Source organism: Ascidia mentula, chromosome 6 (genome assembly GCF_947561715.1).
Source record: "Ascidia mentula chromosome 6, kaAscMent1.1, whole genome shotgun sequence".
NCBI classification, from domain to species: Eukaryota; Metazoa; Chordata; class Ascidiacea; order Phlebobranchia; family Ascidiidae; genus Ascidia; species Ascidia mentula.
In genome coordinates, this window is record NC_138571.1 from 13391052 (window position 1) to 13405250 (window position 14199).

General features: G+C 38.8%; 2 protein-coding genes across 2 annotated transcripts; both read right to left on the reverse strand.

Annotated features, from left to right (window-relative positions):
• Window positions 1–1454: 1454 nt before the first annotated feature.
• On the reverse strand, window positions 1455–8008 carry LOC145907234 (uncharacterized). Its single transcript, XM_082994665.1, has 15 exons — window positions 7886–8008; window positions 7153–7286; window positions 5897–6031; window positions 5581–5677; window positions 5099–5209; window positions 5002–5038; window positions 4521–4729; window positions 4273–4397; window positions 3570–3612; window positions 3365–3498; window positions 3086–3220; window positions 2930–3026; window positions 2586–2696; window positions 2119–2155; window positions 1455–1911 (listed from the first exon to the last, which is right to left on the reverse strand). The coding sequence occupies exons 1-15, from the start codon at window positions 7920–7922 to the stop codon at window positions 1692–1694; spliced, it is 1662 nt and encodes a 553-aa protein (XP_082850791.1). The 5' UTR covers window positions 7923–8008; the 3' UTR covers window positions 1455–1691.
• Window positions 8009–8733: 725 nt separating this feature from the next.
• On the reverse strand, window positions 8734–13586 carry LOC145906267 (uncharacterized). Its single transcript, XM_082993690.1, has 5 exons — window positions 13400–13586; window positions 12588–12766; window positions 11929–11949; window positions 10720–10758; window positions 8734–9503 (listed from the first exon to the last, which is right to left on the reverse strand). The coding sequence occupies exons 1-5, from the start codon at window positions 13570–13572 to the stop codon at window positions 9391–9393; spliced, it is 525 nt and encodes a 174-aa protein (XP_082849816.1). The 5' UTR covers window positions 13573–13586; the 3' UTR covers window positions 8734–9390.
• Between the last annotated feature and the right edge of the window lie 613 nt (window positions 13587–14199).

Genomic DNA, 14199 nt, shown 5'->3' on the forward strand with positions numbered 1-14199 from the left:
CAACTACCCGTTGGGAGTAGCGCGAAACGTTCTACAGACGAATTGTGCGCGAGGGTCTCAGCTTTCGATCGGCGGTTTCCGTTTCTCTCTATGACGTCACAATGGCGAGATGTGCGCATGCAAATTTTGACTGGTGGTATTACTGTAGTTTTTGCGTACAAAACAACAAAATAGCAGGAAGAAATGTACATAACATGAAATAAACATTATGAGGGTGCAGTATAAAAAAAAAAAAAAAATTATAATAAATAAAAAAAAAAAAAATTTTTTTTCGCCGAAGCAAAAAAAACACCAATTTACAAAAAAACTAGAACACCTTCATTACTTATAGTTACAGGTTTTTATTCTGGTTCCATAACACTGGTTTTGCTTTCCGGACAATAGACAATTGAGTAATTCTTTCCTCAGCATAACAATCGCCAATGGTTTTCGGAAGGGTATATCCAAAACATATCCACAAAAAGTTCAATGATGATGATTTGGTCATGTCACAGTCACCTCTGTAACATCCCTGATGCATAATTTGCTATCAAAGCATCATATATGGAACCATATTCATGCAATTTGTTCAAGTATCCAACAGTTGTGGGTGTGGCTGTGGGCGTCACCCAGTAACTAGGGTAGCTTTAATTTCATACAACTGATTTTTTTCCTTGTTTTTTTTCTACATTGTCTCTGTTATGTTGTGGAAAAGGTTTATATGCACTGGTAGAAGGCTTGTCTATTCAATTATCAATATACATTGATGTTATGCCTTCTTTTTCATCAACTTGCTGACATACACTACCAGTTGAACACAAAAAGAAACAAACAAAAAATTTGTTTTTTAGAAGTGCTGTCAAATTCATCTGCTATCAGTTAGCAAACGCCTGAGCTGTGTTATAAAGTTTACAAGCCCTTTTACAAGCAATAACTAACAGTATAAGTAGGTTATACCAAAATAATTCCCTAAAATTTCAGTTTACTAGACAGTACCGTCGCTCAAAAATATCAAATGCAGCGACCCAGTTTTTTCGCTTCATTGCGTCTTGGTGTTCACACTGATTCAGTCAACAGTCGAATTATTTTAAAATTCGCACAATTTCGGGAGTTATGGAAATTTTAAATAGGGTACCTATGGCTTGGAAGCTATTTTAGTAGGGGTGGTTACATTTTTGGATATAACTACTCGAAAACATGGAGTTATTGGAAAAGCGATGACTGTGTAGAGTATGAATTTGTACATGATTTTTGTGTTTTAATTTTTAGTCTAGCGTTTGTAGACAAAAAGTTATAGCTTCCTGAACTTAAACAATGAAAAATCTTTAATTGTTAATTATAGGGCATGGCGCTTAAAGGGTTAAAATACAGAATAAAATTGAAAAGTACTGGAATATCAAGTGACACGATTTAGTTGGCTTGCAACAAAAAGTGACTGTGATTTCGGATCCAACTGTTTGCACTTGAATTTTTGTATTTACAATGCACTCAATTTATCACACATATAAGTTCTTAGTAACCTTGAAACAAGGTGTTTTTTGCCATTGCGTTTTGAATATGTCTCAACTTACAACAAAGCAAAATGCCACACAAACAATTACGGCGCTATCGGGCAAATTATAATTTTGCCAGTATTTCGCATTATTCACGCATGTTAAACTAAGTGGTTTTATTGTTGAAAATCGTATGTGCACTTATTACTCTTCATAAGTTCAAACGGTGTTGAGAGTGAACCCGCCATCGACATACAGACAGGTTCCAGTTATCATCAAGGCCTTATCAGATGCAAGAAACAGCACGGCGTCCGATACATCAGTTGTGGTGGGCAGTCTTCTGAGAGGATACACCTCTCCTCTAGTATTGAATACTTTTTCTTGGTCCTCTTTGGTCATGTTTAATTGCTCAATTAAACTGGTCCGGACCAATCCAGGACTAAACAAAATACACATAGGAACGCCTTAATAGTTATTTATACAAGCTTTTGGACAACGACCTACTCTACAGTCCAAACTAAATTACTGGCAACAGTGAGTTTTACTGCTAATGCATCAAAATTTAATGCGACGGTATAATTTCTAAATTTGATTCGAGGTCACTGTACGTTTGCATGTAACAAGTAAACAATTGATGATGACTTACTTGACTGAATTAACCCTCACACCGCTCGGGGCAAGATCTGAAAAATTTTGTTTGAAATAAAACTCAGGCAGCAAAGTCACCGGAAACCCCTACGGCCAACAATCAACGGATTACTGCTGTTTTTTGTCTAGTTTTAATTAACAGATTTAAATATTTCACCTATATCTGTAGGCAAATCGAACTCTTAAAACATGTATGGGAATCTCCCGAAAGTCTTTTGGCAACAAACACTTGGTATCTGATTTTTCACAAGTTATGCAGGAGCAACCCATGACCTTTGTCTTTCTGTTGTTTTTGAGAAAATTTTTTGCCTCTAATTCGGCATCATCAGTATCACAATAAAACAACGCTTATTCAAATAGATTCAGAAAGACAAAGGACTTAGGTTTGATCCTATGTAACTTGTTACATATAGGCATTGTCAGTACCACTTAATCTAATGGGATCTTGCAAACACACACATTTACCGAGTGCGGTGGATTTAGTGAAGTGGTCCATCGCCGCTTTGGTCATTCCATAAACAAGATGCGAGGTACTGAACGTGGTTGATCCAGCGCTGGACATGTTTACCACACAACCTACATCACACAATAAAGCTTTGTAAATGGATCCGTAACCCCTATCTCCCCAAAAAAGGTTTTGAAAAGTCGTCGTTTCAAAAAGCATTATTCTATACATGGAAAACAGCTGCCATTTGACCGTTACATCAATCAAAAACACAAAAAATTATGCTGGTCTTTATACTAATCTATTTTTTAATAAGTATAAAAAATATGCCTAGTTGGAATTTCGAAAAGTGTCGATGGAGAACCTTTTACTTTCTTGAGATGGGGAACTAATAACTGTGTAAGGAAAACTGATGCCTTTAAATTTACGTTGAAAAGTTTGTCGTAATCTTCCAGGGTGACCTGCAAAAAAATTATTGGCGATTAAAATGTAAATTTTATGTTTTCTTTGCATAACTAACATTTTCCACTTTTGTTATTGCTACCAAGCCAGCATTGTTAACCAACACATCAATTCTTTGCAGTTGTTCAACTGCTTTAGATACGATCGTCTGACAGCTTTCCAGTATGGCAAGGTCCGCTACCACTTCCACCACCTTAATAATAAATTTGTTTTAGACTTTGCATCATATATAATTTTTATTACGCCCAGTAAGCGCTTTTGTAGTTCGGTTGGTCTAGGCAAGCTTCTTTTTTTATACCGCATGTCTAGACAAAACCGCCACAACATGTTCTCTAACCTTAGGCGAGCCATTTTCAACACATTCCAACCCGACTTTCCTCAGGTTTTCAGCATTTCTTCCAGTAATGCACAACGAAGCTCCTTCTTTGGCAAAACGTCTCGCAACTTCGGCTCCAATTCCATTTGACGCCCCTATTCGTATGGAAAGTCGTCAAACTAAGATACATTATTAGTTTTTGAATGAACAAAGAAATTTAACCAACCTGATATTACCACCACCTTTCCTTCAAACGCCTTCATCATATGCTATATAGGTGTGACAACTTTTTGTCGTACTAATCAGTTAAACTTGCTACTCTGCTGGATGGAACCAGGTTTATGTTGTATTTTCTTTTGCCAACGTACGTCACGACACTGTCAAACTGTCTACAGTTTTGTGTTTGCTTTTGGTCATCGATACAACCATGCTTTATACAACACATTGAATGCAATCGGTACTTGGCGTCTAGTGAACTCTAAGGTAGGATTTGTCAACTATTTAGCTAAACAAACATTACCTCAGAAAAAACCGTGTTTATTGGACTTCAATCCAACCTAGCCAGAATGCCTGAATTTTCAGTAACAGTCTTTCGTACTGACAATAGTTACAGTTACTACCCTGCTTGCTGCCACTTTCAGTTCTTACTGCATTTGTTTTGCTTGCGCCACGAAAATTGCGTGCAGACTTGTGTTTGCCTTTTTCTCAGAAACTTGCCGTTGATGTGTACTCCCACTGATACGGTTTGCACAAAGTTATCATAGCTAACAATTAGATTCCTATTTACAAGAACGGCCGGAGGCAAATCGAATTGCTCGAAAGTAAGACGAACTGCAACATCCCAATCCGATCTATAATTCGCATGTGTTTACATGTGTGGTTTTGGTTGGTTTTCACTACTGTGAAACTGGACAAACATCTCAAAATACGCGAGATTCTGTTGAATTACTGTCGTTGTTAATGAAACCGGAAACAAAACTAGAATTAAAATGAAACGATTGCTGGATTCCCGTTTGTAATGCAGTCAACAGAAACCACAGGCAAATATTGTTTTCTGCGGAAGCACGGAATAAGTTAGTTGATTTCCTCATGGTTAACACTGTACAATTTCGAGTTGTTTTGCTGGGAAATGCATTCTCGGTACATTTGGTTAAAATTATGAACTGGATTCATCTGCTCTTAAGTGACATCCCTCCATCCATTAGCAAACACGTTCCAGTGATCATCGATGCTTTATCTGACGCCAGATAAAGAACTGCTTCCGCCACATCTTCTATAGGTACCAGTTTTCCAAGAGGCGCAGATGCCGCCATTTCAGCATAAAACTTATCCAATTCTTCTGGGCTGAACTCTCTGGAACGGATATTTGTCCTAACCCACCCCGGACTGAAAGAAAAATGTGGTTGTTGGTTAAAGTGGAGACGGGGAAATATGAAAACCATTACGCTATAGTGTGGGAGACCAAGTTATCTTGACCAATATCTCTATGTTTATGGGTAGCTTATTCCTTAGAGCAGTGTGCCTGGTGGTCACCCTAGGGTAGTGAGTTCAAACCTCACAGGGAGCTTGATTTTTCATATCTCGGTCCCAAGTATCTGAAAAAAGTGGCTTTGCTCCTGCTTTTACGGCAGTTAACTTATGGGTAATATTTTACTCACTTGACAGCGTTCATTCGCACACCGCTTGATGCTAGCTCTGAAAATACAAAAGAAGGGACATTATTGGCACATGACCAAACAGAAAATTGCGCCATACCTAGGGCGGTGCATTTTGTGAAGTAATCCATGGCGTTTTTCGTCATTCCGTAGATTTGAATTTGTGTAAAAGGATTTATGGATGTCATGCTGGACATATTCACCACCGAACCTTTAAAAAAAACAATATTGACAAAATTATTCGACAAGCGTTTTTGCTCAAAGTAAAACGTTTTTTTGACCAATTTTGATGTTCACATATAGAGAGGAGTTCGCTCATAATATTTGCGTCGATACCATGTAATGTTTCAAACTTTCACCAATAGAAACCGTTTTTATGTCGGATTTAAAGTTTAATCTGATGAGAGTATTTCATGCATTTCCTTTTGTGTCAATTGTCATGACCCACAGATAGAAACACACGTATTTTGTTTGTCGAATCAATCCTTATGGATATCCTAGCCACAAAACCTGGTGACGAACGTCTAGCCATCACTACACAATGCTTAAATACGCTTTAGTTCGCAGTGCAACTCATTTTACCTTTAACTTTCCTTAAATGCGGTGTTGCATGCTGGGTCAGAAAAAAGGCGGCCTTCAGATTTACGTTGAATTGTAAGTCAAAGTCTCGCAATGTGACCTGCGTACATGAAAAGTTTAACAAAGTAAGTGCTTTAAATACGATCATCTATTCGCGAGTAAATCAAAGTTAAGTGTGCTGAACATCCATAGACCTTAGTACGTATTGTAATGAAAACGCAAGTGAGGTAAGATTTTTCGTCTGTATATTAGTTAGCGTTAAAATTACAGAGTTAGAAAATCAGTTTAATAACTGTAACAACAGTGATTACATACGTACAGTTTCGATACCCCCTGGTTCGTAAAAACCAGCATTGTTAACGAGCACATCAATCCTTCCTAATGCTTCAATTGTTGTAGAAATAATCTTCTCACAACTTTCAAATTCTGCCAGATCCGCAACTATTTCAACAACCTAAAAACAGTAAAACAATCCATGTTTATTGAGCTACAGACAACGACCCATGTCAGGTCTGATAAGTCGGCTGTCTATCCATCATTGGCTGTACTGACTTTAAATGCATGTTTGTTGATGGCATATGTGCAGGAATATAAACTAGGGCCAAACTATAGTTTACTTGACAAGTTGCTTTTTTTATTCGAGGTGCCCGGGTGAGCGTGGTTTATTTCGAAATACATAACCAAATACCATCTTAAAAACACATTCAAACTGTTCTTGTTTTGTGTAAGCTGCAGACAGATGGCTACTGTTTCGACCTAAAAGGTCTCATCAGTGCTTTTTTTAGACTTTCACTTTGTGGTGACTATACAATCACCGTCATCCGTTGGGCACCAAACTAGGTGCAACCTTACGGAGAAAACAAGGTGGAAACACTACGGTCAAGCAAAGCTCAACCAATAGTGCCGTCAGGCCCCGTGTCACAATAATCATAAGATAAGCAAAGTGGAGCCAATGATATGAATTGTGTAAGCTGCAGACAGCTTGCCACTGTTTCGACCGAAAAGGTATCATCAGTGCAGCTGGTGTGACTTTCAGACGACTTTGCTGACCAAACGGCCAAGCAAAGACTTCCACTTTGTAGTGACTATATAATCAACGTCATCCGGCACCAAACTAGGTGCAACCTTACGGAGAAAACTGTTCTTGTTTTGTCTGTTTTGAGCACATCGTTTTGTGGCAAGTGACACGACTTAGTTGGCTTGCAGCAGCACATTTAAATTAAAGTAGCTTTTACAGCACGTGGAGGTAATCTCCAAAGTAAGCATTTTAACTGTTAAGCAGGCGTTAGCAACCTGCATTATGATTTCCACATGGATAGTCGTATATTCACCCGAATATTATAAGCGACAACTGGTTTACCCAAGGCGTCTATGCAGAATTTGAAAGAAACGAGACAAAACAACGCGCTGTTTTGCCAAGCAAATGTTAATAAGGATTCCTGCAGACGCTACTATAACATATTTTTGCGCTTTGACGTGCAGCAGCATGCCATTAACTAGATTAACTCTTATAAATTTATTACATCAAATAGCAGTTTGAAATTGTGTTCATAGAGGTTTGTGTTGGCATTTTACCTTGGGTGAACCATGCTCGGTGCATGCCAGGGCGACCTTCTTCAGATTCTCAGCGTTTCTTCCTGTTATACCCAACGAAGCTCCTTCTTTCGCAAAAGCTTCTGCAACGCCGGCGCCGATGCCGCTGGAAGCGCCTAAACCGGTACAACAACGCAAGTTACTTATTAATCAGAATTGTTCTTCTGTCACTGAAGTTTCTAGTGTTTATTTGAAACCGACGTTTCGTCTGCCATCCGGCGAGACTTCCTCAGGGACTTCCTCAGGGTATCCTCAGGGTCTCGCCGGAAGTCTCGCCGGATGGCAGACGAAACGTCGGTTTCAAATAAACACTAGAAACTTGAGTGCCAGAAGAACAATTCTGATTAATAAGTATGCCTGGCAGCAAAAAATAGCAGTATAAACGCAAGCTACATTGTAAACCGCAGTTTTGTTTTTTTACAGTTTATATCGTATAAGTTTTGCGTTAATGACAGCTGGAAACAGCGTTAAATTTAATTACCACAAAGCCAGTAGTGTTTAAAGTCATCTGTAGCAATTGCAAAAATGATGTCATGCAAAAAACATGCAAAAAAACGAATTGTTGATGTCAAACATATATAATGGCTCGAAGACAAGATCTTCGGGACAACACAGTTTACATATCCAGGCTCCCATGTTAACTTTATGACCAACAAGGATCATCGACGAGCTTTCTAAAGAATTTATGCCTTTGTTGAGGACAATAACATCTCACCTGTCACTAGAGCTACTTTTCCTTCGTACCGTTTCATAACCTTGGCCCACAACAGATGATAGCAAACTTACCAAGCAGCCAGACGTGGGTTTGTCTGTTTGACCGAACCGCACCGGCGCCTTTTTCTTCTTCTGCTGTTTGCTGGTCACGCTTGAACAGCATTGACGGTATGTTTGCTTTGTGCAAACCGTACAAACCCATTGCCTGATCGGCAAAACTTGCCTTTTGTGCATGGCTGGCAAACTCGTTGCTGCTGCAAGCAATTTACCCGCATATATTTTATGCCGGTCAGTAAACTTTGCAAATATTGGTAGAGCAATCATATGATTTATGTTTGTAGTACTGCAAGATTAATCTTGTTTATTTTTTTAGATAGCCACGAAAATTTGGTATTTCTTATCTTAAAGAAAGCACGACACTTACTTGTTGCGGCAAGGCGGACCGAAGTTGGCCACCAACCGCGAACTTTGGATTTCGGTAAATTCTTATGGTTATGCCAGGACAAGTATTTTAGTTACGCATATTTCTCACTGATAATAACAACAAATACATAACGACTTAACAAACCACTGCTTCATTCGCCAAGTTTTACATTTTCAAGCGCAACCGACACTGTAAATTGACAACGTTTGAGGTTTAGAAGTTTCCATGACTTGTTTACACCTAAATGTCGCGACACTGCACAACCCTTGCGCTCTGTACAGGCTGTGTCTGTAATTCAAGTCTATCCTGGCTATGTATAGGACACAATTCGATACGCCAGGACACCCAGCATGGCTGCATGCTTTGATAAATTACTCTTACAACTCGACATGTCATTAATATAAACACCTGACGATAGCATCAAGTCGTTTAATGCGTTTGTTTAATAACAAAAGCATGCGAAAGAGCGGGAAAATGACAGACGAAAAAGTGCGTCAAGTTGATTATGTTGACCTTGTGGATTTATCGAAGGGGTGGCGTGGACAGATTATAACACACCAATTTTGTGTATTTTTGGACTGAATTTGTTTGCTCAACCAAGTGTTAAAACGTGCTAAATTAAAAGCAAGTTTAAGTATTAGTACATTTTTTGTCAACGTGAACTGTCCAGCGTGTACAACAAAAAGTCACGCAAATATCTTTTGGGCCAAGCAACAGGTACAATATTTGCCTACCATCGTCATAGATTCAATCTGATGCCGTATGGTGACAGTATAAGTCTATAATGCCACCGGAAGTGCAAGCAACAATTCTCATCAATTCTTCGGCAAGAAACATGAAGAAATTGTACAAAAACTTCACTTTGCAATCTTGCTTACGTAATATTTTCAAATTTTAAGCTGCATTTATGCGTTTTTGCAATAGATTAGATACTATAACACTATGTGTGAATAACTGAGTTAATAGCGCTAACTACGATTGATTAGCAAAGTAAATACAGATTGAAAATAGCATTTGGGATAAAGTTCTTGTCTCTTTACTATAGATGCATCCCAAATGCGTGGGTTTCTAATTACAAGAACTCATTGCTTGTTTTTCTCTTTCCAAGCGTTCATTTCTTGTTCCCAGCTATTGACCAGTTGCTTCCAGTTGTTGTACGAAGCTTGCCAATCAGCTGATATCTGCGCACAAGAATCTGCAAAAAATGGGAGTAGTTTGAATGTCGGTTGATTCAAAGTCTAACTCTAAGGTGTAAAATGACGTAATATTTATATGAGTCCAAAGCTAATATGCTGGACATTCCCTAGCAGACGTTTCGAACACGACTGTTGCTCATCATCAATGAGCAGATATACATAACTAAGTTGTTTAGTCAACTTGACAACATAGTTTTTTATAGCAATGATGATGAGGACAGTCCTATTGACTATGTCTTTTGTATTCATAGTTATAATACGTATTTCTAGCTAGCTTTAAGTTTCCTAGCCTTAATAAATTGGTTGGTTTGTCAGTCGCAAGCCACACCAAACTGATCGATTTTATTGTGGATTATAGCTGTCAAAATTGCGCGAAGTTTGTTGTAGACAAATCCACAGTCATCCTACGCGTGTGTTTGGGAGAGCAACAAACAATAGAAATGTTCAATAATTACAATCGCGCTTCTTTGCTTATTAGTCACGAGTTTTAACAAACCCAGGTGTACCACACACACAACCTCATTCGGGGCTTCTCAGAAGTAAAAACGTCGTGTTCTTGGAGGCGGGCAATTTGTTGCAAGGGTGAGTCATCGCACTATGCCCTTTTTTGCAAGTTGATATTGTGATTTAAAGCTGATTGCAGGCCCGTGACCTTTACAGCCAAATAGTATAGGGCCGTGACAGCCGGTCCTGAAAAGCTGTCCTTTACTTACTTTAGGATTTATAACGAACGGTCTTCTGTTGTACTGACCCATGCTCAGACTTTCAAGACTTATTATTTGTTTGGATTTGCGCCAATCGTTGCTCAAATCATGCCCGCGTTCGATTTGATGGCTGAGACAGCTTTTACCGGTGGGTGATTTGTGATCACGTAGGCAATTTACCAAAATAGTGGAAGTTTTGATGGCATTGTTGGTGTTTAAATCACAGCGCCAAACTTCTATATTGCGTTTCCAAAGCCTTGCGAATCGGTTAAGGAGACAAACAGCAGTATAGGTCGTTGCAATAAGCCGCTGCTTGACATCATTTGACACCTTACAGAATAATAATAAGTCTTGAGTGAGCTGCAAACAAGACCACTGTTTCGACCTATTTCGATCGTTACCAGTCACAAAGTTGCACTGACGAAACAGTGGCCCTATCTGCACCTTACTTAAAACATATCATTCGCTCCATAGTTTATGTTATAGTAATACATAATAATATGTCGTTTACCTGGCGGTGGGCTGGTTGGCGATGGAGGTGGTGTGGCGCCTGTATAAAAACATATTGATTAGTATTTTTCTTAAATCGGAATCGGAAGGTTTTACAAAAAGTACTGGGAATAGTTTTCAAGTAATGGTTTCCTGGTTATTACCCATATCTCTTAATACCAGGCTTAAAGTTGCGTGGATAAGTTCACCGTCAGCACAGTTACTGCAAATATGAATCTAATTTTGGAATTACGGCATTACGTCTGCACTTTAATCCTAAAAAGTGTGATAGCGCAAAGACCCTCCTATAATTTGCAATACACAACTTTAAAATAAAACGAGAACCAAACTCAAAATTTTGATACGCCATATGTTTGTTTATTATTTAAAACCTTATGAATATTACGAGGAAAATGAAATATCGGGGCAAAGTATTTGATCGAGTGAAAGCATTGCGCAACGTTCTAGTTCAAGTTGAAATAAACGGCCGCCGGCAATAAGCCTTCCGTCTATTGGTCTTAACGAAAACATTGTTAGTCACGCCATTGTTGTTGTGCTCCTATGAATATACAGTAAAGCACTTGAACTCGCATACACTGGCTCGGTCGTAACCTCGTGGTTTACTGACACCTAGTCTTCATGTGCCCGAAGCGTTTGGCGCTGCTGTGTTGAATGATATATGCAGCATTCAACTCTACCCGCAGAGGCTTAATATGCGATCAGTAACGTTGAAGCATCTCATAAGGAGGTTACGTTAATCGGATTTCGTTTTATGAGAGCACCAGTTGGTCCCACACACTTATTTGTTGGTGCCAAGCAAACCGGTGCGCGCCTGGCATGCCTCAAACGCAACCTCTACTACCGGTTTTAAGCTCTAAATTTGGATAACCTCCAATCGATTACCAATGCAACTGCATTGGCATCAGATGCTACATGACCAGGACACACACGCAAAGTTATGCGGTTGCAGATGGCGGGAATGTTAAGCTGGGAAACCGGTAAACGGTGTCACCCATATAACACTTTTTTTTCTATCTGGCCTGTGCACAGATTATATGATTTTCTACCACAGCTATTAGCACATAAATCCGCTATGCTTTAATAACATGACTTAAATTGAAGTTGCGGGAAAATAATTTTTTACGGTTATCATAAACTCAAGCAAAACACTAATCTTGAATAACGAAAGGCAACGACTTTATGCTGACAAAATACGAATGCAAACACCTACCAGGAATAATTTCCGGATCGGCTGAAACAAAAAACAACATTTGTTAGTTCTTGGAAAGCAACAAGTTTGTGTTATATCGTGTCACGGCAAACAGTTAGAAGTATTACAAACTAGCAAACGATTTCAAAACGAAACTTTTAAAGTAGGCTACCGGCATATACATTCTGCCCACAAAAATCGCGTGTTTCAACTAAGTAAAATTATTGAGCACACATTATCACTAAAATGTTACTACACCTATTGCATAGTATTTGGTGACGTACTGTGTTTTTTTGTAACTCTGTCTGGTTAATAGTTTGTGGATGCTAATATATTAAAAAGCCAACACATGCGCCTGCTGCCAGACATGTAATTTCACGCAATTTACGATAGTTTTAAACTAAGTACAACATTACTTTGAAAAGATTTCTAGTGTGGAAAATGACGATCTCAACCATAAACTGAAGATGCTGACCTGGCGATCACTGTTTTTTCCGTTATAAATTACACTTCATGTGTGCATTATAAACGAAAGAAACAGCGGTCGCCAAATCAGCATTTCCAGTCTATGGTTCAGATCTTCATTTTCCATACTATAAGTAATTTACCAGTATTGATGTTGTACAAATTGAAACGGATATTTGATAACATATTGGTCAATGTAAATGAAGAAATCTTACCGACACAGGTGTATATCATGATGGCTGCCGTTGTTTCTACTGGTACCGCCGTGGGGTCGGCAGTCCCTTGTGGGCTTCCTGGTGAGTCAGTTGAAGGTAGACAACTTAAACCCGTGTCACAACTCCCAGCTGTTGGCTCACAAGATTCCCCGGCTTGTTTCGCGCAAACGTCGCAGCAACTGAATACAGGAAGACGTAATTTGTTATTTTACTTTCAGAAACCTTTAATTCTACGACGGTCGTGAATCTGTGCTCAAAAATTGCCTTTTGAAAGCCCTGCCCTTTTACCATTGCAGTTCTGACAATACAAAATAAAATTATCGTGTTTTCTGAAACCTCTGCTTGCGTGATTACTCTTTACATGTTATCTGACTTGAAAACCTTAATATCTTTTTTATTTTGTCAGTCATAGCCCCATTTATTTCTCAAATTTTTGCAACCATTAGTTAGCAAAGGCGAAACATAAAGGCTCATTGTCGTCTTTCCGTCACTTAAATCTTAATCGGCTGTGAATGCTTAGCAATCGTAATCTTTTGTTCGGTAATTGCCTGATGCCGTGTGTTGATATATTAGGTTGGGCTATAAAAATTATATATTCTTGTATACACGTTTGACTTCGGTTTGCTGTTGCTAAACATTTAGGGACACTTCAAAACTTCTTACGTTCTCGCTAAAATCTATGAACATCAACGCTCAAACTACATGTTTTGTGTACTTTCTTGCCTCAAATACTGTGTAGATAAAAACAAACGAACATAGAACGACATAAATACTAATTGTGTATTACAACGTTAGCATGTAGCTGTTCTTACTTGCATGCGTCTTTCACGACGCTTCCCGCGCAGTTAGTTGGAGTTGGGCCACAGGTAACTGGATCACAGGGTGGGCAGGAGTTTGGCGCTTGGGCGTGGGCCGTTTGTATCGCAACGACGATAAAAGCCAGAACCAAGTACCCGATGCGGGTAGCACGGTTAAATCTAACCATTTCTGACAATTTAATTTCCTATTGAATATATGGGTCAGGTTTTCGTTAAGACAACCAAACGCAATATACATAACTCATATTATCAAAGCTTTCTTTGTATAAGACCAACTGCTTGTAACGACATAAAATGTAAAAAATAACTCTCCATATGATAACTCAATATCTCAGTCACTTTCACTCAATTTTGGGCACAATTTTCTGGGCGTTTCGCTGTGACCTTTTTTGGTCATATCGCTGATGACATTTTCAGGAGACCCTGGCGCATATATTACCAATAGTTGATTTGAATCAATTTTACATTTTCAATTATTCCGCAGAGCAAGGCCGTGCTTAGGACATGTTTTTTGGGCGTGGCAATATCAACTTAAATCGCTTCAGACGCGACGTTAGTTATAATTTTCAGGTGATTCCCCCAAGGTGAAAATTGCAGAAAGTGTCATGTGGAAAATTCTCACCTATAGACTAGATCCACAATTGTTTACCTATCACCATGCCAAAAACAAGTCAGGTTGGAAAATCTGTTTAACATTGACTAGCATAAAGCCGTCTGGTTATTTCGGGAAAGTTTTAAGATCGCATGTTGAAAATAAACGATTGCAGAGTACGTTTGCAAAATACCTGACACAT

What these genes read in the sequence shown, in the direction of transcription:
- LOC145907234 (XM_082994665.1), bottom strand. Translation starts at nt 7,922, where the DNA reads ATGAAACGGTACGAAGGAAAAGTAGCTCTAGTGACAG. An exon ending in CCGAGCATGGTTCACCCAAG is followed by an intron (nt 6,032 to 7,152) that starts GTAAAATGCCAA and finishes TACTGTTTTTAG; the next exon opens with GTTGTTGAAATAGTTGCGGA. An exon ending in GCATTTAAGGAAAGTTAAAG is followed by an intron (nt 5,210 to 5,580) that starts GTAAAATGAGTT and finishes TTTTTTTTAAAG; the next exon opens with GTTCGGTGGTGAATATGTCC.
- LOC145906267 (XM_082993690.1), bottom strand. Translation starts at nt 13,572, where the DNA reads ATGGTTAGATTTAACCGTGCTACCCGCATCGGGTACTTGGTTCTGGCT. An exon ending in GTCGTGAAAGACGCATGCAA is followed by an intron (nt 12,767 to 13,399) that starts GTAAGAACAGCT and finishes TCCTGTATTCAG; the next exon opens with TTGCTGCGACGTTTGCGCGA. An exon ending in CATGATATACACCTGTGTCG is followed by an intron (nt 11,950 to 12,587) that starts GTAAGATTTCTT and finishes TTTTTGTTTCAG; the next exon opens with CCGATCCGGAAATTATTCCT.